The 25,952-nt window shown below is 43.3% G+C and overlaps 2 protein-coding genes across 2 annotated transcripts; one reads left to right on the top strand and one right to left on the bottom strand.

The window, feature by feature from the left end:
- Positions 1 to 9,895: 9,895 nt before the first annotated feature.
- On the top strand, positions 9,896 to 17,490 carry LOC118400288 (sodium-dependent neutral amino acid transporter SLC6A17-like). The gene is made up of 4 exons (XM_035796981.2): positions 9,896 to 10,328; positions 11,578 to 11,737; positions 11,936 to 12,098; positions 12,237 to 17,490. Exons 1-4 carry the CDS (start codon positions 9,896 to 9,898, stop codon positions 12,579 to 12,581), a joined length of 1,101 nt encoding a protein of 366 aa, XP_035652874.1. The 3' UTR covers positions 12,582 to 17,490.
- A 1,092-nt stretch (positions 17,491 to 18,582) lies between these two features.
- On the bottom strand, positions 18,583 to 24,949 carry LOC118400287 (potassium voltage-gated channel subfamily C member 2-like). Its single transcript, XM_035796980.2, has 3 exons — positions 24,181 to 24,949; positions 21,181 to 22,057; positions 18,583 to 21,080 (listed from the first exon to the last, which is right to left on the bottom strand). The coding sequence occupies exons 1-2, from the start codon at positions 24,769 to 24,771 to the stop codon at positions 21,212 to 21,214; spliced, it is 1,437 nt and encodes a 478-aa protein (XP_035652873.1). The 5' UTR covers positions 24,772 to 24,949; the 3' UTR covers positions 18,583 to 21,080; positions 21,181 to 21,211.
- Positions 24,950 to 25,952: the final 1,003 nt, after the last annotated feature.

Raw genomic sequence — 25,952 nt, 5'->3', positions numbered from 1 at the left:
GACGGAAACCTCACCTCAGTAAAAGGCACATTACATTCTGCTTGAAGTTGGCCAACAGGCCCCTAAAGGAATCTCAGACCATGAGAAACCAAATTCTCTGATCTGATGAAACAAAGATGGAACTCGTTGACCTGAAAGCCAAGCATCACGTCTAGAGGGAACCTGGCACCATCCCTAAGGTGAAGCATGGTGGTGGTATGGCGTTGGGGATGTTTTTCAGCGGCAGGGACTGGGAGACTAGTCAGAATCGAGGGAAAGATGAACGGAGCAATGTACAGAGAGATCCTTGATGAAAACCTGCTCCAGAGTGCTCAGGACCTCCGACTGTTGCGAAGGTTCAACTTCCAACAGGACAACGACCCTAAGCACACAGCCAAGACAACGCAGGAGTAGTTTTGGAACAAGTCTCTGAATGTTCTTGAGTGGCCCAGCCAGAGCCCGGACTTGAACCCAATAAAACATCTATGGAGAGACCTGAAAAATAGCTGTGCAGCGATGCTCCCCATCAAACCTGACAGAGGTAGCATCATACCCAAGGAGACTTGAGGCTGTAATCACTGCGCAAGGTGCTTCAACAAAGTATTGAGTAAATGGTCCAAAAACGTATGTACATGTGATATCTACATTTCTAAAACCCTGTTTTTGCTTTGTCATCATGGGGTATTGCGTAGGAGAGGCTCCCGAGTGGCACAGCGGTCTAAGGCATCACTACAGTCCCTGGTTTGAATCCAGGCTGTATCACATCCGGCCGTGATTGGGAGTCCCATAGGGCAGCGCACAATTGGCCCAACGTCATCCGGGTTTGGCCGGGGTAGGCCGTCATTGTAAATAACAATTTGTTCTTAACTGACTTTCCCAGTTAAACAAAGGTTAAATAAAACAATTTAATCAATTTTAGAATAAGGCTTATAGGTAACACAAGGGGTCTGAATACTTTCGAATGCACTGTATTCTCAAAACAAACATATTTTCCCCCCTAAAAATAAAAGTTCAATATAAACAATTCTAAACTCTGTAAAATTATTAATTTGAAAACGTCAAGTAAAACAACCATTCTATTACAACTTTCAGCTCTCTGACAGAGTCACTCAACGTTGATGCTTTACTGAGTTGATGCTTTACTGAGTTGTCAAAAATTGCATTTTTCTTCTTCATCGAAGTATTACACACAGTAGAAATTGTGTTTTTCCTCAGTTGCTTTATGGAATGGAAACAAACTTTGTGTGAATCTGTTGATCTGGATTTTGCCATTTCTAATGAGGCAAACTCTCTTTCAGGGGACACAATAGATATGCCTTGAATTGTAATTGAGCAAAGCCTGTCTAAACATTGTTCCCCTTGTCTGCATCACCTCACACAACTTAAAACAAATATTCTGATTCTCTGTGTTACTATGATGGAGAAAGCTCACATTTCTCACAATCTCACATTTTTCATTCCATAGAATGTGACAAACATTTGTATGAGTAAGTAACAGATTAAAAAATAGGACTATAAAGATGAGTAAACTGGATAATGTACTAGATTGTGAAAGAGAGGCGGAGACTGTGTGTTGGAGTTCCATGTGGCTGAGAGTGCCGTGGGAGAGGCAAGGGATGGCTCTTTTACCTCTTAAGAGATCACAGTGAAAATGTATGAAAGAGTGCACTTGAATAATTTATGGATTTCCTGACCTTGTTTTATTTAGCTTCTGCCTGTCCTCGTTGACATGGAGGCTCAGAAGATTGTCAGGAACATGAGACAATAACATACTCCTCCTGCCTATATAGACCTGAATGAAAAAGATATTGAAATTGCCTCTTAGTACTGTATACTGTATGTATTAACATTCACACACACTATGCCATTACACTGAAAGTGTGGCATCAACTAGCAGTGAGATGGACTGGTGGTGAGGAGCCCCTCAGTTCCAACAGGCGGGAGACTCTGGCAGCTCAGGACAGACGGGAGACTCTGGCAGCTCAGGACAGACGGGAGACTCTGGCAGCTCAGGACAGACTGGAGACTCTGGCAGCTAAGGACAGACGGGAGACTCTGGCAGCTCAAGACAGACGGGAGACTCTGGCAGCTCAGGACAGACGGGAGACTCTGGCAGCTCAGGACAGACGGGAGACTCTGGCAGCTCAGGACAGACTGGAGACTCTGGCAGCTCAGGACAGACTGGAGACTCTGGCAGCTCAGGACAGACTGGAGACTCTGGCAGCTCAGGACAGATGGGAGCACCTGTAGGGAGAAGAGAGCACCTGTAGGGAGAAGACTGAGAGACGGCCTGGTGTGGGGGGCTGCCACCGGAGGGCTGGTGGAGGTAAGGCACACAGGAGGTCTCGAGCACCGAGCCTGGCCAACCTTACCTGGTTGAATGCTCCCCGTAGCCAGGCCAGTGCGGTGAGGTGGAATAGCCCGCACTTGGCTGTGCTGGCGAACCGGGGACACCATGCGTAAGGCTAGTGCCAGATGCGCTGAGCCAGCTTCATGGCACCTGGCTCGATGCCTACTCTAGCCCGGCCGATATGAGGATGTACCGCACCGGGCTATGCACACGCACCGGGGACACCGTGTGCCTCACAGCATAACACGGTGCCTGCCCGGTCCCTCTCTCACGGGAAGTTGGCGCAGGTCTCCTACCTGCCTTCGCCACACTCCCCGTGTGCCCCCCCCAATAACTTTTGGGGCTGCCTCTCGGGCTTCCAGCCGCGCCGCCTGCTGCTTCCTCATACCAGAGCCTCTCGGCTTTCGCTGCCTCCAGCTCAGCCTTGGGGCAGCGATATTCTCCAGCCTGTGCCCATGGTCCCTTGCCGTACCAAGCCGAACACAAAAACCAACATAGAAAAACAAAAATAGACTGCTCACCCCAACTCACACCCTGACCATACTAAAACAAAGACAAAACAAAGGAACTAAGGTCAGAACGTGACCTTGCCTACAGGCAGAAATTAAAACAAGAGGCTCCCACGCTGAGGTCTGTCCAACGCTGGTCAGACCAAGCTGACTCTACACTCCAAGACTGCTTCCATCACGTGGACTGGGACATGTTTCGTATTGCGTCAGATGGGAATATTGACGAATACGCTGATTCGGTGTGCGAGTTCATTAGAACGTGCGTCGAAGATGTCGTTCCCATAGCAACGATAAAAACATTCCCTAACCAGAAACCGTGGATTGATGGCAGCATTCGCGTGAAACTGAAAGCGCGAACCACTGCTTTTAATCAGGGCAAGGTGTCTGGCAACATGACTGAATACAAACAGTGCAGCTATTCCCTCCGCAAGGCTATTAAACAAGCTAAGCGTCAGTACAGAGACAAAGTGGAATCTCAATTCAATGGCTCAGACACAAGAGGCATGTGGCAGGGTCTACAGTCAATCACGGACTACAAGATGAAATCCAGCCCAGTCACGGACCAGGATGTCTTGCTCCCAGGCAGACTAAATAACTTTTTTGCCCGCTTTGAGGACAATACAGTGCCACTGACACGGCCTGCAACGGAAACATGCGGTCTCTCCTTCACTGCAGCCGAGGTGAGTAAGACATTTAAACGTGTTAACCCTCGCAAGGCTGCAGGCCCAGACGGCATCCCCAGCCGTGCCCTCAGAGCATGCGCAGACCAGCTGGCCGGTGTGTTTACGGACATATTCAATCAATCCCTATACCAGTCTGCTGTTCCCACATGCTTCAAGAGGGCCACCATTGTTCCTGTTCCCAAGAAAGCTAAGGTAACTGAGCTAAACGACTACCGCCCCGTAGCACTCACTTCCGTCATCATGAAGTGCTTTGAGAGACTAGTCAAGGACCATATCACTTCCACCCTACCTGACACCCTAGACCCACTCCAATTTGCTTACCGCCCAAATAGGTCCACAGACGATGCAATCTCAACCACACTGCACACTGCCCTAACCCACCTGGACAAGAGGAATACCTATGTGAGAATGCTGTTCATCGACTACAGCTCGGCATTCAACACCATAGTACCCTCCAAGCTCGTCATCAAGCTCGACCCTGGGTCTCGACCCCGCCCTGTGCAACTGGGTACTGGACTTCCTGACGGGCCGCCCCCAGGTGGTGAGGGTAGGCAACAACATCTCCTCCCCGCTGATCCTCAACACGGGGCCCCACAAGGGTGCGTTCTGAGCCCTCTCCTGTACTCCCTGTTCACCCACGACTGCGTGGCCACGCACGCCTCCAACTCAATCATCAAGTTTGCGGACGACACAACAGTGGTAGGCTTGATTACCAACAACGACGAGACGGCCTACAGGGAGGAGGTGAGGGCCCTCGGAGTGTGGTGTCAGGAAAATAACCTCACACTCAACGTCACCAAAACTAAGGAGATGATTGTGGACTTCAGGAAACAGCAGAGGGAACACCCCCCTATCCACATCGATGGAACAGTAGTGGAGAGGGTAGCTAGTTTTAAGTTCCTCGGCATACACATCACAGACAAACTGAATTGGTCCACTCACACTGACAGCGTCGTGAAGAAGGCGCAGCAGCGCCTATTCAACCTCAGGAGGCTGAAGAAATTCGGCTTGTCACCAAAAGCACTCACAAACTTCTACAGATGCACAATCGAGAGCATCCTGGCGGGCTGTATCACCGCCTGGTACGGCAACTGCTCCGCCCTCAACCGTAAGGCTCTCCAGAGGGTAGTGAGGACTGCACAACGCATCACCGGGGCAAACTACCTGCCCTCCAGGACACCTACACCACCCGTTGTTACAGGAAGGCCATAAAGATCATCAAGGACATCAACCACCCGAACCACTGCCTGTTCACCCCGCTATCATCCAGAAGGCGAGGTCAGTACAGGTGCATCAAAGCTGGGACCGAGAGACTGAAAAACAGCTTCTATCTCAAGGCCATCAGACTGTTAAACAGCCACCACTAACAGTGAGTGGCTGCTGCCAACACACTGTCATTGACACTGACCCAACTCCAGCCATTTTAATAATGGGAATTGATGGGAATTATGTAAATATATCACTAGCCACTTTAAACAATGCTACCTTATATAATGTTACTTACCCTACATTATTCATCTCATATGCATATGTATATACTGTACTCTACATCATCGACTGCATCCTTATGTAACACATGTATCACTAGCCACTTTAACTATGCCACTTTGTTTACTTTGTCTACACACTCATCTCATATGTATATACTGTACTCGATACCATCTACTGTATGCTGCTCTGTACCATCACTCATTCATATATCCTTATGTACATGTTCCTTATCCCCTTACACTGTGTATAAGACAGTAGTTTTGGAATTGTTAGTTAGATTACTTGTTGGTTATCACTGCATTGTCGGAACTAGAAGCACAAGCATTTCGCTACACTCGCATTTAACATCTGCTAACCATGTGTATGTGACAAATAAAATTTGATTTGATTTGATTTGATTTGACACAGATTTAAGTCCTCTAAGGTTCTATTAGATTAGAAGTGGTGATAATAAAATCACTCATCGCCTCTCTTCTCTTTTCCTCTCCTCTCTTTTCGTCTCCTCTCTTCTCTTCTCTTTTCCTCTCTTCTCTTTCCTCTCCTCTTCTCTCTTCTCTTTTCGTCTCCTCCTCTTTTCCTTTCCTCTCTTCTGATCTCCTTTCCTCACTTCTCCTCTCCTTTCCTCTCCTCTCCTCTGCCCCTTACCTGTCTCAGCAGTATGAGACAGTCAGCCACCAGTGAGCATGGTTCTTACGCTGAGACAGAGGCATAAGGCATGGTTTAGCAAGTCATCATGGTATTGTGTAATCATACAATACTTTGATTCCCCATAGGTTTAATTGTACATCACTGTTAACTAATGGTGGTTTACTACACCATGCCAGGTAACCTCTGACACTACAGTATAGTGGTATATTAATTTTTCCTAGTGGCATTAAAGGTTGTCTGTAGCATTGTCTTTAATCCTGTGTTAAAAAGTGACCTCTCGCCATGGTCGTAGTGAATGGTAGACCCCATCATTCATGCAGGTGTGTGAGACCCCAGGACCACACTGCTTTGCACCCACTCTGGCCTGGTCCCGGGGTTACATGTCTGCACTAACCACATCAGATAGACTGTGGTTCACATTGGCACCGACAGTGTCAAATCACCTAAAGAACACAGACCAAGGTCATTCAGACCTACTGTAGCTTTCACTATTAATACAGTTTGGTGCTTCTGGAGCGACATGTAGGAAAGGAGGGAGATGCACGAGATAAGGGAGGGAGAGAGAGAGAGGGGTGCAGATCGACAGAGTTACTGAATATAACATTGAATGCCATCATTCATAGAGCGAGGAAGTAAGAGAGGATAAAAATATAATTATGGAGGAGGCTATCTTTATTTCCTCTGCAGAACATTGCCATCTACCTGACATAAATAGAGACTGGTACACTTAGTTGAGCATGCCATTTCTGTGCGTGCATGCATGTGTGTCCATGTGTGTGTATTTGTGCAGTACATCTGCAAGACTGCTTTTTCCAGACTTAAATCAATGTATCATTTCCCCAAGGTTTAACTATAAAAGGTGAAAATATGAGCACAGATACATTTAAAGAGTCCTGAATGAGTGCTCACACTGTGCATACCAAGTAAAATAATGAACTTGTTTACCCAGGCTGGTCTCATAGACTAAACATAGTAAATGGAAACCCAAACAAGACAGAAGGTTACTTAAGGCGAAAATTAAATGAGGTCTGCAACTACTAACTACTTTTTAGCTACTTTGCAACTGCTTATTATGTTAGCTAACCCTAACCCTTTAACCTAACTCTTAGCCTTAACCCTAACCTTAACCCCTAGCCTAGCTAATGTTAGCCACCTAGCTAACATTAGCATTAGCACCTAGCCATCTAGCTAACGTTACTCACAACAAATTGAAATTCATAACATACCATATGTATTGCAAACTCGGGAACATATTGTACAAATCTCAATTCGTAACATATCATACTAACTGTAATTCATAACATATCATACTAACTGTAATTCATAACATATCATACTAACTGTAATTTGTAACATATCATACGAAATGGATGATGGACATCCACAAATGAATACATACCATACCAAACGTAACATATCATACTAATTTCAGTGTCCCGTCATTTTCATTTACTTCTGCCCCTGTTACGTCTACCCCTGACTCCAGGTTGGTTTACCTTACTAATATCAGTCTGGGAGAGCCAATCCAGAGGGCAGAGGGGATTTGGTCCCTGTGTAAATATTCTCTTCCTTATTATATTTCTCTCTGCTCTCTATCCTTCACCCTTCTACTCCCTCTATCCCTTTACTCTCCCCCCTCTCTCTCCCTCCCCCTCACTGACCCTCCCCCTCACCCCTCTGCAGTCGTGGATCCTGAGTGTGAGAGAAGCTCGGCCACCACCTACTTCTGGTACTGCCAGACCCTGAACACTACCAGCACCATCGCAGACAGCGGCGGCCTGAACGTCAAGATGACCCTGTCTCTGCTGGTGGCCTGGATCATCGTCTGCCTGGTTGTCATCAGAGGTATCGCATCCTCCGGGAAGGTAGGAAACGCTGTGAGGAGAAGTGGAGGGTTTGTAGGGGAGAGGGGCAGGTGGAATGGGGGAGAGGGGTAGGGGGTGTGGGGGAGAAGGGCACTGGGTGTGGGAAGAGGGGCAGGGGGCGTCGGGAAGAGTGGCAGGAGACAATGGGGAGAGGAGCAGGGTGCGTGGGGTGAGGGGCTGGGGGCATGGGGGAGAGTCAAAAGAGTGTAGGGAAGATATATGACAGGCCGTACTTTTAAAGGACATGACATGACAAAAAATTGCTCTGGAATATTAGCCTACTGAACTGGAGTCCTACTGAACTGGAGTCCTACTGAACTGGAGTCCTACCGAACTGGAGTCCTACCGAACTGGAGTCCTACCGAACTGGAGTGCTACCGAACTGGTGTCCTACCGAACTGGAGTCCTACCGAACTGGAGTCCTACCGAGCTGGAGTCCTACTGAACTGGTGTCCTACTGAACTGGAGTCCTACTGAGCTGGAGTCCTACTGAGCTGGAGTCCTACTGAACTGGAGTTCTACTGAACTGGAGTCCTACTGAACTGGAGTCCTACTGAACTGGAGTCCTACTGAACTGGAGTCCTACTGAACTGGAGTCCTTCACAAGTTCAGGCCGATGTTGTCTATGTATGATTAACCAATGTGCATGTCCAGTAGCCTTCACAAGATCAGATATGGCCCAGACCAGTCACGTCTTGTGTTGGTCTACCTTGCCTCGTCCACTCTGCTTACGTTCTGTTTTTTACATGTCTAATGGTTAACTTGATGTTGATCCAGCTTTGTACATTCACATAGGCTCAGCCTTCATTCTGCTTACACATGTCTAATATTTAACCTTATATCGATTTCTACTTCAAAGAGAACAGTACAGGTACTGAAAATCACCAGATGACTGGAAATTCTCCAACACTACCCCTATATAATTTATAAACATTTCTAATAATTAAAACCAAATCAAATCTAAGTTTATTTGTCATGTGCGCTGAATACAACCTTACAGTGAAATGTTTACTTACAGGCCCCAACCAGTCCATCAGTGTGTTCTAGTGTGTTCAAGCTGGAGAAGATGCTGGAGCCCCAGGTGTGGAGAGAGGCAGCCACACAGGTGTTTTCTGCCCTTGGCCTGCTTCGGAGGAGTCATCACCTTCTCCAGCTACAACAAGATAGACAACAACTGACACTTTGACGCCATGCTCGTCTCCTTTATAAACTTTGTCACCTCCCTCCTGGCTACTCTGGTGGTGTTCGCTGTGCTGGGCTTCAAGGCAAACCTTATGAATGAGAAGTGTGTCATAGTGTGAGTTCAAATCAACTGCCCTATCGGACGTAGGGTAAGTTGAGTCAAAGGGATAAGTTGAGCCACCCTTGTTTTTAGGAAACCATACACAAAATGAATCATGTGGCCAAATATTTAGGACGAGGTCATAATTTCATAGAGTATGAATGAAGAAACCACATCGAAAAAGTGGTATGCAAGTTAGGTCCAAAAAACTGAAAACTGGTTTTCACAAAGTCAAATGAGTGTATTGTGTTATAAGTTATTGTGTCATGATGCTTGTATCTAAATCAAAGTATATATTTTTAAGATTGTTTTATACATCAGTTGGGGTCTTTATAAGCTACCATATGAGGTCCTAAACCTAGCATGAAAGTGTATCCCTGTAGCTGTGTGGGTTAATATAGTCAAAATGTTTGCCTTGGGGTAAGTTGAGCCAATGGCCACCATACCCCATACAAACGATGATTACATTTGGTCAGTTTTATGCATAAAACTGATAGTATTTTTGCAATGTGTCATGCGTATGAATTCAAGTGCATTTTATTGTTACAGAGAAGAAATCATCATATCCTGTGCATACAGACATATAAAGGGCAGGGGTATCGCCCCCCTTGAGGTTCTTGAGAGAGCAGCCAAGGAAGTGAGAGAAAGGAAGAAGTCCATTCGAGCAGGAGGCAAGGGATGAAAAAATTGACTGAATGACATTGAAGAGGTGCATTGACAACAACAAAAAACGGTACCTGTACCTGTGCAAAAGAGAGGCTGTGACAGAGTAGCAGAGGCACACAAGGTCTTATCTGATGACATGGAGTCTGAGCTTGCTAAACATATCAAGAATCTCGCAGACCAGTTTCATGGGCTTAGTAGCCTGAAATGCACAGAACTTACCTACAAATTGGCACATCCAAACAATATTCACAACATTTTAAAATATATGTAGGTATCTTTGTTAGAAAGAAAACTATATTTCCCTTGACGGAGTGATGCTGAATGTAAAAAATGGCTCAACTTACCCTCTTCTCCCCTAGTGATAGTGGAGGAAATGTATGATGTCTAATCCAGAATGAAACCACTCTTTGCTCACACCATACATGTATTATCGTGCCCTCTCTGTGATCAGAGTCAGGACTTTTGCAGTACGTTTCATCTTGTGCACTAACATGATTCGCGGTGGTCCCTTCAGAAATGCAGAGAAGATCATTGGCTGCCTGAACTCTAACGTGCTGAGTCATGATCTCATTCTGCCACACGTGAACTTCTCCCAGCTGTCCACCGTAGACTACACTGAGATTTACGGTGTCATCAAGACGGTGAAGGAAGGCAGCTTCCTGTCAGTGCAGGGTACAGGCTTGGCCTTCATTGCCTTCACAGAGGCCAAGACTCATTTCCCGGCCTCTCCCTTTTGGTCCGTCATGTTCTTCTTCATGCTCATCAACCTGGGCCTGGGCAGTATGATCGGCACCATGACAGGCATCACCACGCCCGTCCTCGACACCTACAAGATCCAGAAGGAGCTCTTCACAGGTCAGCCCTAAAACCAACTATGGCTCTCCCATTCTCCTCTCTCATAGTTTCATACACAAATTCAGCACTTTTCACCCAGACAGATTGGGGAACTAGGTTAGACTCACAAATTCTGAGATTATTAAGGATGACTCATTTTTTGTTCTATTGTTGTAGTCCTTTCAGGGCTGATTACAAAGTAATAGCAATAACAACAATGTTGCATACATACAGTAAAGACTGTCATCCAAGGAGACAAAAGGTTTTACATAATGTGAAGGTTATTCAACTCCACTACCAATTCACCTGTGAGGAAGACGCTATATAAAAGCTGCAGACACTGCACACTTTCAGACTAATGCTTTTAGCTACCTCATCTTGCTCCAATTCCCTCTGTCTATTTCTCTGTATCTGTATTTGTATTTATTAAGGATCCCCATTAGTTCCTGCCAAGGCAGCAGCTACCCTTCCTTGGATCCAAACAAGATTAAGGCAGTTACACAAAACAATTAAATGATAAAACAGTACATCATACAACACATTATCACAACACTACATGACCACTACATATCTACAATACAAAATGTATCATCAGTGGTGAAAAAAGTACCCAATTGTTATACTTGAGTAAAGGTAAAGACACTTTAGTTAATAGAAAATGACTCAAGTAAAAGTGCATACTACTTGAGTAAAAGTCTAAAAGTATTTGGTTTTAAATATTCTTAAGTATCAAAAGTACATGTAATTGCTCAAATATACTTAAGTATCAAAAGTATAAATAATTTCAAATTCCTTATATTAAGCAAGCCAGACGGCACCATTTTCTTGTTTTTTAAAGTTACGGATAGCCAGGGCCACACTGAAAAATAATTTACAAACGGAACATGTGTGTTTAGTGAGTCCATCAGATCAGAGGCAGTAGGGATGACCAGGGATGTTCTCTTGATAAGCATTCAAAATGTAACGAGTACTTTTGGGTGTCAGGGAAAATGTATGGAGTAAAAAATACATTATTTTCTTTAGGAGTGTAGTGAAGTAAAATAAGTATAAATCGTAGAGTAAAGTACAGATACCCCAAAAACTACTTAAGTAGTACTTGAATGTATTTTTACTTCCAGTAAGTACTTTCTACCACTGTGTATAATACCACAATACAACAATATTACAATGTACGTGTGTGTAGAGTGCATGTTAGCGTGTGTGTGTGTGTGTCTTTTCATAATCTGCGTTGTTCCATAAAGTGTAGTTTTATTTGTTTATCTGTTTTCAGTGTGCTGCTGTATCATAGCCTTTATCTGTGGCCTGCTCTTCGTCCAGCGCTCTGGGAACTACTTTGTCATCATGTTTGATGACTATTCTGCTGGTCTGCCACTCACTGTCGTGGTCATCCTAGAGAATGTGTCAGTGGCCTGGATCTACGGCACCAAGAGGTACAGGATGGCGTCTCCCCAGAGAGCCGCATATTGTGAGAGACACACTGATCATCACTGATATTGCAATGTGTGTTTTCATATGATTTAAGAGGAAAGTTTGATAAGAGGGTGAAGAGAAAGAGTCAAAGATGTGAATACTGTAAACTGAAGGATTTGTCTGGACCTATTTTAAACCCACCTGTATGTGTGTGTAAGGTTTATGCAGGACCTGGAGGATATGTTGGGTTTCCGGCCCCATGCCTTCTATTTCTACATGTGGAAGTACGTCTCCCCTTGTTGTCTCATTGTTCTCATTATGGCTACTGTCATTGAGATGGCCATCAGCCCGCCAGTGTACAATGCATGGGTGGAGGAACTGGTCAGTCAACCTGTTGGAAAACAGTGAAAAGTTTCATATAGACACTTGACATTTTGTGTACTAGCCTTGATACAGAATTGAAGTCCGCACCAGGAGTATTTATTTCCCCCCTTATTTCCCTTGTTTCTCTCTCTATAGGCTCAGGAGCGTTTCCAGAGCTACCCTCCCTGGGCATTGGCCATGTGCTTCTCCCTCATTGTGATGGCCATGCTTCCTCTCCCCATCGTCTTCATCGCCCGCCACTTCAACCTGATGTCTGATGGCTCCAACAAGTTGTCCGTCTCCTACCGCAAGAGCATGATGATGGACATCTCCAACCTGGAGGAGGTGGACGAGTCGCACTTCATCCTGGCCAAGAACCCAAGAGAGACACCTTTGCCCAAGCCCCCGTCCCAAGCCAACCTAGTCCCCCCAGGCACCAAACCCCTGGAGAACTCCAACTCCTCGTCCGCCAACAGCTGCTACCGGACGGTGGCCCCATAACCCCCACCACCCCCGTCACCTCCACTGTCCCTGAGTCCGACTCATGATCACTGTCTATCCTCTTCATGTTCCTGCCCCTAGCCTGCCCCTAAACCCCTAATGATCACCCTCCTACAGGCCAACTCACATTTAACCCTACAGAGTCTCACCACCAGAGGGACCTGCAGCACTGCCCAAAACACCTCCACCCTCACGCTATGAGTGACCCAAGTCACAGGACACCCCTCTCCCGCTCTCCAACAGACCCAGATGTTAGAGTTTACCGCAGCAGGGGCTGCTTTGACAAGGAACCACATGGTCAGGTGTCTGAGATATTACAGTGGTGTGTATCTATCCCTAATGGAGTGTATTCAGTGCTGGACACGCAGTATGTTCTGGTCTTGAGGCCAGGCAGCAGTATTCTTATTATGCTCTGCTCTGCTCTGCTTATTGCAGACAGTTTAGGGGAATGTAGAGAAAATCATATTTACGTTGGCATTAAGTGAAACTGAATGTGAGTATCTATACAGTGCATACGGAAAGAATTCAGACTTTTTCCACATTTTAAGTTACAGCCTTTGAATAAGGCTGTAACTTATTATTGTCCTCATCACTCTATGCACAATACCCCATAATGACAAAGCGAAAACTGTTTTTTATAAATGTCTGCAAATGTATTAGAAATATTTAAAAAACAGACCCTTTGCTATTAGACTCAAAATTGAGCTCCGGTGCATCCTGTTTTCATTGGTCATCCTTGAGATGTTTCTACAACTGGATTGGAGTCCACCTGTGGTAAATTCAATTGATTGGACATGATTTGGAAAGGCACACACCTGTCTATATAAGGTCACACAGTTGACAGTACATGTCAGAGAATATACCAAGCCATGAAGTCAAAGGAATTGTCCGTAGAGCTCCGAGACAGGATTGTGTCGAGGCACAGATCTGGGGAAGGGTACCAAAACATTTATGCAGCATTGAAGGCCGCAAGAACACAGTGGCCTCAATCATTCTTAAATTTAAGAAGTTTGGAACCACCAATACTCTTCCTAGAGCTGGCCGCCCGGCCAAACTGAGCAATCTAAGGGAAGGGCCTTGGGCAGGGAGGTGACCAAGTACCCAATGGTAAATATATAATAATATAATATAATAATATAATAATAATATATGCCATTTAGCAGACGCTTTTATCCAAAGCGACGTACAGTCATGTGTGCATACATTCTACGTATGGGTGGTCCCGGGGATCGACCCCACTACCCTGGCGTTACAAGCGCCATGCTCTACCATCTGAGCTACAGAAGGAAGTACGTCTCCCCTGACAGAAGTACGTCACTCTGACAGAGCTCCAGAGTTCCTCTGTGGAGATGGGAGAACTTTCCAGAAGGACAACCATCTCTGCAGCACTCCATCAATCCGGCCTTTATGGTAGAGTGGTCAGACAGAAGCCTAAATTCCAAGCGTCATGTCTGATGGAAGCCTGGCGCCATCTCTACGGTGAAGCAAGATGGTGGCAGCATCATGCTGTGGAATGTTTTTCAGTGGCAGGGACTGGGAGACTAGTCATGATCGAGAGAAAGATGAAAGGAGCAAAGTACAGAGAGATCCTTGATGAAACCTCAGGCTGGGGCAAAGGTTCCCCTTCCAACAGGACAATGACCCTAAGCTCACAGCCAAGACAATGCAAGAGTGGTTTCGGGATGTCCTTGAGTGGCCCAGCCAGAGCCCAGACTTGAACCCGAGCGAACATCTCTGTAGAGACCTGAAAATAGCTGTGCAGCGACGCTCCCCATCCAACCTGACAGAGTTTGAGAGAATCTGCAGAGAAGAATAGGAGAAACTCCACAAATACAGGTGTGCCAAGCTTGTAGCGTCATACCCAAGAAAACTCAAGGCTGTAATCGCTGCCAAAGGTGCTTCAACAAAGTACTGAGTAAAGAGTCTGAATACTTATGTAAATGTGGTATTTCTGTTTTATTTTTAATACATTTGCCAAAATATCTAAAAACCTGTTTTTGCTTTGTCATTATGGGGTATTGTGTGTAGATTGATGAAGAAAAAAAATATGCAATACATTTTAGAATGAAGGTGTAACGTAACAAAATGTGGAAAAAGTGAAGGGCTCTGAATATTTTCCGAATGCACTGTATATATTTGTGGCAGGTTTGAATCCTTTTAAGCTTTGCAGTCCTCCATATCAGTCCTCTATATCATATGATAGAGTGTAGTTATGCTTTCCCTAGATTTTATGTACAACGTTTCTTTGTAATTTAGTGTGCCACTGAAGCACTTGAGCAGACGACTACTCTTGACACACATTCTTTCGTTTCAATGCTCTACCTGCTTCAGCTAAGTGTTTAGCGACAGGAAGAATATTGATTGGCATTGGTTACAATACCAACAGTCCAGAGGGATCTGTATATTTTGAAAGACTATGTGCAAGGCTGCTGTAAAGACACTGTCTTCATTGTCTATTTGCTAGCATTCATGCTAGGCTCTTCACATAAGCAACACTGTCTCATCTAGTGTCAGTGTCCTACTGTATCTTGTCTACTTCAAGCCAATACTCTCCATGTTCATCATGTAGGAGTTATATAGTGTGATACTCCAGGCCAAGCATACAGTAGCTAGTGTCTTAGAAACTTCAGTACCTCCACCAAAGAGTCTGCCTGTTGCCTACGTCCTGTACATACACCATGGAGAAGAATGAACAGATCACAATCACTTTCAGAGCAGAAATCCAGGAAGAAACGCATTGTATAATGTGCTGCTATTGATGTAGACGGTGAAAGAGGACTTGTCCAGTCACTACAAATAGCACAGATGAAGAGTACAAAAGGAGTCCCTCCCAGGCACAAAACTTTTTTTGATGATCTCATATTATGAGAAATCTTTGCAATAAATTACTACCAAGCATATAAAAATGTATTGACATAACCTTCTTACAAATAATTCATCGGCACAAGAAAGACTGTAGTATTTATAGGCACAAATTGGAATGTATTACAGCAGACGTGATGATTTAAGGAGCTTTGACCAAATCTGATCGAAGTCTGATTGTAAAAGCAATCTCCATTTTACTGAGGAATATAAACCTTCCCATGGTTGATCCTCAAATCTCTATTTACTGATACTCATGAGCAGAATGGCAGTGCTTCATGCTTAGTATGTAAGTTTGTCTTAATTTAAACCAAGAGCACAGTTCTCCGTTGGACAATTTCAACCCTCTTACAGAAGTGCAGTATTAAAACCAGATAGAGAACTCACACAAGCACACAGTGCTAGTTTAATATCTGCCAAGACCTTTTCCCACAAGTATTTACACAGTTTCATCACACAGATTGCAAAGCTTTTACCATCTGTTGTTGCCATAACAAACAAAAAAAGTACATTTGACAATCTGAAATGGCAGGGAAGGAAGGAAATGCCCCCCCCCCCTCCCCCCAAAAAAACCTGTGACCCACTTTCATAAAGTAAAATGCCCACTTGGCCTGTCACTCTTATCGTCGTTTGAATTACAAATAGCTGTGAAGTCAAAATGGTTCCATTAGCTAGCTTTCTTTTATGAAGAGGATTGCTTTATTTGTATTTTTATCACAATGTTCAAAGCCATGGTGTTGATGATTAAATGGACTACATTTATATTACTGCATAATATTCTATCTGTGTATGTTGGTGCGCATAATGTTTAATACTAATTAAGATTTTATCTGTAAACGTGACCGAGTGTACTTTTTCATCCTGTGTATATTTCATTGTATATTTGAAGTTTCTCTATTTTGTAGTTGGTGTACCTTATCTATGACTATGGGAGTGTAAAAGGAGTGCGACGAGGGGGTGGGTACAGTATGTTAACCTTGTGTGATCCTAATGTAGCCTCGTTTTGAGAACATGTATTGTCGAACTCAGACGAGCTACATGTGCAGCACTCTGGTTCTCATGTGTTCCTCTCTCAGCTGCTTGTAGAGAGGCGTGGCCCTCCAGACAAGAACACATGGATAAGCATATCTATGCAGTAGGTTAATATACAACCAGTCTTTGCTTGAAGTTCTAGTCAAGCTTTATTTGAGTCAAAATCCCTCACTTTAAACGTCTGTAAATATTCTTACGTCTGTAAGATTCTACACCCGATAATAATCCAATTATTCTAAAGATAGAGCAAAACTTGTGAAGTATATAAATGTCTTAACACTGAAGAACTGTTTTGATGAGAGTTAATGTGGAGGAAATGACAATTGGATGTGGTGAATATGAATGGACTTTTTCACTTGAATCTCAAGAGTATTGTTATGTTTTTGTTTTCTGCATGTTGGTATGCTCAGTGTTTGCCCTAGAGTGGGTACAGTCTTTGTTAAAGCATTGTATTATATTATCTGCTGCAGTAACAGCAACGGGATTGGAGGCTAAAACCTCTGTAGGGAAAATTACTTGTGTTAGGAACTGCCCCTTTGTAGCTAAAGTGTTACAGTGACTCTCAACATAATATGAGTGTGTGAGAGTGGGTATGTGTATTTGTGTCTATGAATATGTGTTAGTGAGTTTGTAGTTTCCTTCTTATAATAAGTGGGTGCAGGGACTTACCAAGCACAAGTTGAACATTGAATCGCAGGCCCAACCAAAACCAACTCTCTCTTCCATCATGACGATTGTACGTTATTGAAACTACACGTGAAAAGAGTAACAATGTTTTTTGGGACATCACCAAAAATATCAATAAACCATAAAGGACCTGTCAAGTGATTTGTATTGAACTTTTAGTACACGCTCAAATCAAATCAAATCAAATCCAATTTTATTTGTCACATACACATGGTTAGCAGATGTTAATGCGAGTGTAGCGAAATGCTTGTGCTTCTAGTTCCGACAATGCAGTGATAACCAACAAGTAATCTAACTAACAATTCCAAAACTACTGTCTTATACACAGTGTAAGGGGATAAAGAATATGTACATAAGGATATATGAATGAGTGGTGGTACAGAGCAGCATACAGTAGATGGTATCGAGTACAGTATATACATATGAGATGAGTATGTAGACAAAGTAAACAAAGTGGCATAGTTAAAGTGGCTAGTGATACATGTATTACATAAGGATGCAGTCGATGATGTAGAGTACAGTATATACGTATGTATATGAGATGAATAATGTAGGGTAAGTAACATTGTTTAAAGTGGCTAGTGATATATTTACATCATTTCCCATCAATTCCCATTATTAAAGTGGCTGGAGTTGGGTCAGTGTCAATGACAGTGTGTTGGCAGCAGCCACTCAATGTTAGTGGTGGCTGTTTAACAGTCTGATGGCCTTGAGATAGAAGCTGTTTTTCAGTCTCTCGGTCCCAGCTTTGATGCACCTGTACTGACCTCGCCTTCTGGATGATAGCGGGGTGAACAGGCAGTGGTTTGGGTGGTTGATGTCCTTGATGATCTTTATGGCCTTCCTGTAACATCGGGTGGTGTAGGTGTCCTGGAGGGCAGGTAGTTTGCCCCCGGTGATGCGTTGTGCAGACCTCACTACCCTCTGGAGAGCCTTACGTGTGTAGATGTGTAGATAAGATACTTGTAGTTTGGATGGCCTGAAACACTGCCGTTCTCTTTACAATTGGAACATAAGGTCCCCTAGCATTGCGCAAGCTTAATCATTTGGCACTCAACATATCCCATATTGGGACATAACCCTGTTCCCAGCAGAACACAATCACACGTCCTCACTCTCATTAAGTAATATATACTGTACAAAGAGGAAAGTATTGTCATGGTTCACAAGGATCATAATTCATTCACATTTCAATGCAATGTAAATACGCCCTTTGTACATATTTGTGAAGCAATCCCTTGGAGGCCAACAGATGACAAATATCTGTACACAGCTGTTGTTATTCTGGAAGAGGAAATGGTGCTGTCCTCCCTCATAATGGATGTTTTGGCAGAGAACTTAAGGGCTTCTCAGAAGCCAATGTACAACCCTTCAACAAGAGGACACAGCTGTGAACACAGGCTTAACCCATCAGAACACAGGCAGTAGACATTTTTATTTCGGATGATTATTACAGACAGATATTGTGGTGATGTTACGCTCTCACCCAACTGTGACATATAATTAGAAAATTACTTAACAGAAACGTAGAAACTATTGAATATACAGTAACTATAATTGCAATGTTTTAATTTGTAGTGTTAATATTGTTAGAAGTTGTAATGTTTTTATATCAAAGATAAATGCATTTCATCTGTGTTTCAATTTCCCCTGATAAATTATCCATTTTGTTTCAAATATCAATGTGATTTCACACTCTCACCTAAACAAATCATGAATAAGAATTAACCAGGCAAGTATTGATCAAATTACAGAAATAGCATTGTTTCAACTCATTGTTTCACATATAGGAAAGTACATGTCTAAATCAATGCTCAATTAATGTAAAATGAATTAGTATAGCTATACTAAACCAAAATATTAACACATGCAACAATTTCAACGATCTTACTCTTACAGTAAATCAGTCACTTGAAATAAATCAATTAGGCCCTAATCAATGGATTTCACATGACTGGGCAGGGGCAAAGCTATGGGTGGGCCTGGGAGGGCATAGGCCCACCCATTTGGCAACCAGGTCCAGCCAATCAGAATATTTTTTCATTTCAGAATATCGTCTCAGACGATCCCGCAGGTGAAGAAGCCAATGTTGAGGTCCTGGGCTGGCGTGGTTATTCCTGCAGTGGACATTCCGGCAGTCAGCATGCCAATTTAACGCTCCCTCAAAACATCTGTGGCATTGTGTTGTGTGACAAAACTGCACATTTTAGAGTGGCCAATTATTGTCCCCAACCCATTTAATGATCATGCTGTTTAATCAGTTTCTTGATATGCCACACCTGTCAGGTGAATGGATTATATTGGCAAATGAGAAATGCTCACTACACGGACGAACTGTGAACAAATTTGTTTACCAAATTTGAGAGGAAGAAGCTTTTTGTGCTCATGGAAAATGTCTGGGCTCTTTCATTTCAGCTTCATGAAACATGGGACCAACACCTCATATGTTGTGTTTATATTTTTGTTCAGTTTAAATTACTTGACTGAAACTTGAATATGATTAAAAACTCTACATGTCAGCAAAAGTATTGTATTTGGTTCAAAACATTCTCTAAGACCTAAACCTCAAATGGAGTTGTGCATAAAGGGTGTGACCATTGAGCAAGTTGAGGAAGCTGAACTCCTAGGTAACATTCAATGGTCAATTATCATGGTCAAGTCATTTTGACAAAGTTGTGAAGATGGGGAGGGTTATGTCTGGTATAAAAGTTGCATAATCAGATAAGATACAGCTCAGACACCCATACATACCCCACAAGACATGCCACCAGGGGTCTCTTCACAGTCCCCATGTCCAAAACAATTCACGGAAATGCACAGTATTATACAGAGCCATGATCGCATGGAACTCCCTTCCATCTCCTAATACTCAAGCAAACAGCAAAATTACATAAAACAAATGGATAAAACAACATCTCATGGCACAATAGGGACTGTGAAATGACACACATACAAACACATGCCCACACACTCTATCACACTCTAACACAAACAATCTATACACACATTATTATTTAATTGTGTTGTTTGTACAATGAGTGTAGAGAACATTAAGAACCCCTGGTCTTTCCATGACCAGGTGAATACAGGTGATAGCTATGATCACTTATTGATGTCATTTGTTAAATCCACTTTAATCAGTGTATATAAGGTTAGAGAAGGATTTTTAAGCCTTGAGATAATTGAGACATGGATTGTGTATGTGTACCATTCAGAGGGTGAATGGGCAAGACAAAAAATGTAAGTGCCTTTGAATGGGTATGGTGCCAGGGGCAGCGGTTTGTGTCAAGAACTGCAACGCTGCTGGGTTTTTTACACTCAGTTTCTCAACTGTGAATGAACAGTTTACCGTGTGTATCAAGAATGATCCATCACCCAATGGCCATCCAGCCAACTTGACACAACTGTGGGAAGCATTGAAGTTAACATGGGCCAGCTTCCCTGTGGAACACTTCCGACACCTTTCCCCGACAAAGTCCACGCCCCGAATTGAGGCTGTTCTGAGGGCAAAAGGGGGTGCAACTCAATATTAGGAAGGTGTTCTTGATGTTTGGAATACTAACTGTATATTGTATCATTTTACATTTGTGTGACTGTTCTTGTCTACCAGTACATCAGTGTTTTGTTACTTGCTGTGTTTTATGTTTTTGTGTGGACCCCAGGAAAAATAGCTGCTGCTTCTGCAAAAGCTAATGGTGATCCGAATAAACCAATAATACATACTACCTTGAATGCACACAAACAAATATTGTTAGTCCTTTACCCATGCAATGGTCTATAAAGATATTCAAATGTAAAATGTTATAATGTTATTGATGGTATAACATAGCTATAATGTCCCAATCCGGTGTAATGGTACAATCAGGATCCAGTCTCTACATCCAGGGTCTCATAGCCAGACTAACGCCGGGATTCACTCTAAGAGGGAAAGAGAGAGAAAAGTTGATCTTGTTTTCTAAGCAACAAAAATAGGGATATTAATATAATCAAATATGAATATACAAATATTATAAAATACCTGAACAAGAGCGCTCCCCTGATAACAGGCATCATTCTACCTGCTCCCCACTTGGGGATGGCTGGCTAAGCATTCCAGACAGGGGCAGGTGTTGCCTCTTCTTCTTCTTTGGGAGCTTTTGTTGGGCCATGGCCAGGGAGTAGTACAGGCGGAAGTTATTGACTATGACTGGGACAGGCATGGCGATGGTCAGAATACCTGCCAGAGCACACAGGGCTCCAATTACCATGCCGGAGCAGGTCTCCGGGTACATGTCCCCATAGCCCAGGGTTGTCATGGTAACCACCGCCCACCAGAAGCCTAAGGGGATGTTCTTAAAATTGGTGTGCGCAGACAAAGTTGGGTCTTCAGGGTCACCATGTACTCGCTCTGCGTAGAATTCCAGGGTGCTGAAAATTAGCATTCCAATTCCAAAGAAGACAGCAAGGAGGCAGAACTCTTGAACGCTGGCCTTTAGTGTGTAGACTAACACACGCACTCCCACCATGTGGCGCATCAGCTTAAAGATCCTTAGGATCCTCACAAAGTTCAGCACACGCAGGAAGCCCAGGGCATTCCCACCCAGCCCCACATCCAGGAAGAAGGGCAGGATGGCCACAAAGTCAATGATGTTTAGTATGTTCTTCACAAACACCAGTATGTTGGAGCAGCAGGTGAAACGGACCAGGAACTCAAATATGAACCACACCACACAGACACCCTCCACCACAGTCAGAGTAGGTTCGGTCACTATCTCATAGTACGTCACCTCTTCTGTGTGGTTCCCATTATTGACCAGCTCTGTGCGTTGCTCTAACGTGTGGAAGCTCTCATGTGTCTCCAGACAGAAAGCTGTGATGGAAAGGAGGACGAAGAAGAGGGAAACAAACGCAATGACCTGCAAATGACAAGAAGGGTTATCATATGACTCTGAGTGGATCATCTCATAATGATTAAAGACAAAAACAACACACTGATTTATTTGTCTTCTAGGTTTGATTGGCGTGTTGGACATACATTGTATTGAAAAGGCTATTGGTTGGTGAGATGAGGCTGTTGTCTCCTGAACTGACTCAATCCCATGGTTGCTGTTTCATATGGAGCCACAGTACCTTCATTTGAGTGACATGAGCTAATGAGAGTTACATTACTGAACCATTCAAGGGACTGTAGCTCAGTTGGTAGAGCATGGCGCTTGTAACGCCAGGGTAGTGGGTTCGATCTCCGGGACCACCCATACGTAGAATGTATGCACACATGACTGTAAGTCGCTTTGGATAAAAGCGTCTGATAAATGGCATATATTACTATATATTACTCTGAGGGTGAATCTCAATTGCATTTTTTAATTCCTCACATCTTCTCCCCCCTTCTCCTTCTCAAAGCACATTGGAGCAGAACATCTGAAGTTCCTGCACACTAATATTCTCTGTTTTAAGGAGGAAAGGAAAACATATGTAAGAAGAACATAGAATTGAGATTCACCCTGAAGCTTCAATTCTGGTGAAGCTGCTTTTATTATTACAGTCCTAGCCTATGGAACAGCCGACAAGAGAATCTGAGTGTAGTAGAAACAGTGGATTTTTTGTTTTATTTTTGCACACCCCAGGTGTGCCTTTACTTCTTTTTTACATTTGGTTTATGCTACTACCTTTTGTGGTAGTTGTTTTTTTGCCCTTTTTGTCTGTGATTACTTGAATTTCTATCTTATTATTGTTTGTTTTAAATTGTATTTGTGAAGTACATGGTTTAAAGATATGGATATGGCTGATTCTGTTGCAAAACTTTTCCTAAACGGAAGCAACCAAAACGGGGCGTGATCTCCCTGAATTTGTTCAATAAAAACTATTGTTTGGCAAATGATTACACCCCAGGTGTAGCCCACAAATCTTATGTTGTACACAAAGGGCATGGTTGACATGTTCCAACTATTTATTGGATTCCATGCCTCAGTAGGCTATTAAGCATATGCACATTTTCATGTTATTTTTTCAGGAGGGGAATTAGGCACATACAGGTACATACATACATACATACATACATACATACATACATACATACATACATACATACATACATACATACATACATACATACATACATACATTTTTTGCCCCAAGACATAACTCAAGTGGGGAGTTACATGCAGCTATTTAGGCAGCATATCAAACACAAGCAGGACACAGACATATAGTCTAATTAGCAATTTAGTGTTATTTTTTAAAATCATAGTTGTAAACATTGGCTAAACAGGAGGCGGACAGGCAGCCAAAGTAGTAGTGTTCTATTTCAGCAACTCTGGCAAATGGCAATGAAATGGCAGCAACTACGAAGATTGGCCTCCAGCATCCCACAAAACACAGATTGTTTTTACTCCAATGCAACATGTATGGACTGCGTCCTGCTTGTGCAACTGCAATATCCATAACAGCAGACAGAGAAGGTTGTAGCCTTCATAAAGGCCTTGAATATTCGTTCAAATCACAGAGGGATTCTTATTTCAGCTGCTCAGAATATGAGGTAGTGATATAGACTACATTAACAAAGCAAAAAATGTGTACGCAAATTAACACATGCACAGAAGGTGATCTGGATGTATAGGTTTGAGAATTAGGTTTCCAGAGGGGCAGAGCACGGGCACAAACTCAGTATTCATAACCACAGCCTTTAAAGAGGTGTGGTTCATCAGATGTGCTTGAGGCTTTCAGAGCTGCTTCCACGTGCATCTCCAAGCCAGTGCAAGTGTTTATTGTTCTTCAAAATGAGTGACTCTGTTTCACTGCTGTGATCCGTATCTATGCCTGCTGCCTGCTCTGCACAGTCATTAGAGCTGTTTGGTTTATGGAAAAGCCATATGGTTTATAACTGCAGTAAACAGAGCCTGCCTGCTACCACACCACCTTCTCCACAGCTTGGTAGGAATGTCCAGAGGGAATTACCCAGCCTCACACTGACTAGCCTGATTCAGTCCCTATCAAAACTACATTTTTTTTTAATTGGGAGAGAATAAAGAATACAAACCTTGGCAGCCTTAGACGAGAATGGGTCGTCAAATAAAGCCCATATTTTTGCTTTCCACCTTTTGCAGCAGCTCTGAGAATTAGCTGGGTTGTCCTCAACATCGAATGACTCTGAAAACTCTTCATTGTGGTGCTCTTTTGAGTCAGATGGCCCGAACGCTGCAAGGGCCACTTCGGCATCCCTATGTTGGCAGAATGTTATCCAGCAACAAGGTTCCACGTCCGCCTTGTCGACCTCCCAAAAAGCCAACTCCTCTTCAAAAAGGGGACCGCAGACATCTGTTGGACAGTGAAGCTTACGGGTTCTGTAATAATTCAGAACATTGGAGAAAACACCTGGATGTCTGTCGAAGAAGAATTCAAGGTCACCACTTGGGTCATGATCCATCAGTTTAGCCAAACGGGTACCAGGCAAGCTCTTCAGAGTGCTCATGTAAGTTTCATGACGCATGCCACCAACGTTGATCACAACCTTTTTCATGACATCCCCTTTTGTGTCCCAGTCTTCCCTTAGATATGTTTTCAATGAAGTCCTGTCGAGGCCATGGGCTGAAGTATGGCCCTGAGAGGACAAATACGTTGAGCTGATCATGACCTGGAGGGGAGAGAATTGCACGTCCAGGAATGTTGTTTAGCCTACGGTCCTCGTCTGCGCCAACATTTTTGAAGAGATTTAAAAGGTTTCTCAGGCCCAGGGGTAAAGAAAAACAGCATTACGGCAGGCTATAATCTCTCTCCTTTGGTAGTTAAGTTTGGGAAGAAATAATGATCTTTCCTTCCTATTTATTTCCTCAGAGCCTATTACAGTGTAGTCCCGCCCTGTAGGCAGCCCCCTTTCTGCATTCCAAAGTTTTTGTCCACTTCTGTTAGTTAGGGAAACCTGGTCTCTAAGCATTTCGTATTATTCCTTAAGTAAATCTGAGATACTCCATTTAGTATGTTATGTTACATTTTGTATGGTATGTATTAATTTGTGGATGTCCAACACCCATTTCATATGATATATTACAAATTAAAAAGGTGTATTATGTTACGAATTGGTCAAACGTACAATATGTTCCCGAATTTGCAAAACATGATATGTTGCAAATTCCAACTAGGTGGCTAGAGTTAACTAGCTGGCTAGGGTTAACTAGCTGGCTAGGGTTAACTAGCTGGCTAGGGTTATGTTTAGGAGTTAGGTTAGAGGGTTACAGTCAGGAGAAGAGATTTGAACTCACAACCTTTGAGTTGCTAGACGTTCGTGTTATACCCCCACCCTGACCAACCACCCTACTTTTGTTTTTGCTTTAAGTAACAATTTGTCTTATGTAGCCATACCAAACGTAACATATCATATCATCTTGAGTGCATCGGATTTACATTTAGTAGGTTATGTCTAGTCTAAAGACCAGGCTGGTTAGGGGTACGGCTTCATTTCTTTACATCTTAAAGTTTATATCAATATATGTCAAAATAGGTAAAACATCCAAACATAAATCTCTGGAAAAGAACAACCTCACAATATGTAAGACAGTTTTAAGACAGTTTCTCCATCAGTGAACAACTGCTGTCACTGTCACCTTTACTATAAGGATGAACTAATAAGTCATTCATTGAAGTGCAAATGGTTCACAAACTCTTCACATTCTTTGAACCTCAACATTGACTAAAAGCGTAAAGCAGTATCTATTGGGCTAATGACCTCGTCTCGTGTCCTCCTGCTGTATAAGGGACATGACACTGCCCTCTAGTGTGTTTCCAAGAGAAATAGTCAGAGAAAGAATGACATAA

This window comes from Oncorhynchus keta, chromosome 21 (genome assembly GCF_023373465.1).
Source record: "Oncorhynchus keta strain PuntledgeMale-10-30-2019 chromosome 21, Oket_V2, whole genome shotgun sequence".
NCBI classification, from domain to species: domain Eukaryota; kingdom Metazoa; phylum Chordata; class Actinopteri; order Salmoniformes; family Salmonidae; genus Oncorhynchus; species Oncorhynchus keta.
This window is presented reverse-complemented; position numbering and strand designations above follow the sequence as displayed.

Bases quoted from the DNA above. Each gene is read 5' to 3' on its own strand.
- LOC118400288 (XM_035796981.2), top strand. From the start codon at position 9,896: ATGTATTATCGTGCCCTCTCTGTGATCAGAGTCAGGACTTTTGCAGTA. The intron at 11,738-11,935 runs GTACAGGATGGC...TGTGTGTGTAAG, and splicing joins TGGATCTACGGCACCAAGAG to GTTTATGCAGGACCTGGAGG. The intron at 12,099-12,236 runs GTCAGTCAACCT...CTCTCTCTATAG, and splicing joins ATGCATGGGTGGAGGAACTG to GCTCAGGAGCGTTTCCAGAG.
- LOC118400287 (XM_035796980.2), bottom strand. From the start codon at position 24,771: ATGATCAGCTCAACGTATTTGTCCTCTCAGGGCCATACTTCAGCCCAT. The intron at 22,058-24,180 runs GTTTGTATTCTT...TGTCATTTGCAG, and splicing joins TCTCGTCTAAGGCTGCCAAG to GTCATTGCGTTTGTTTCCCT.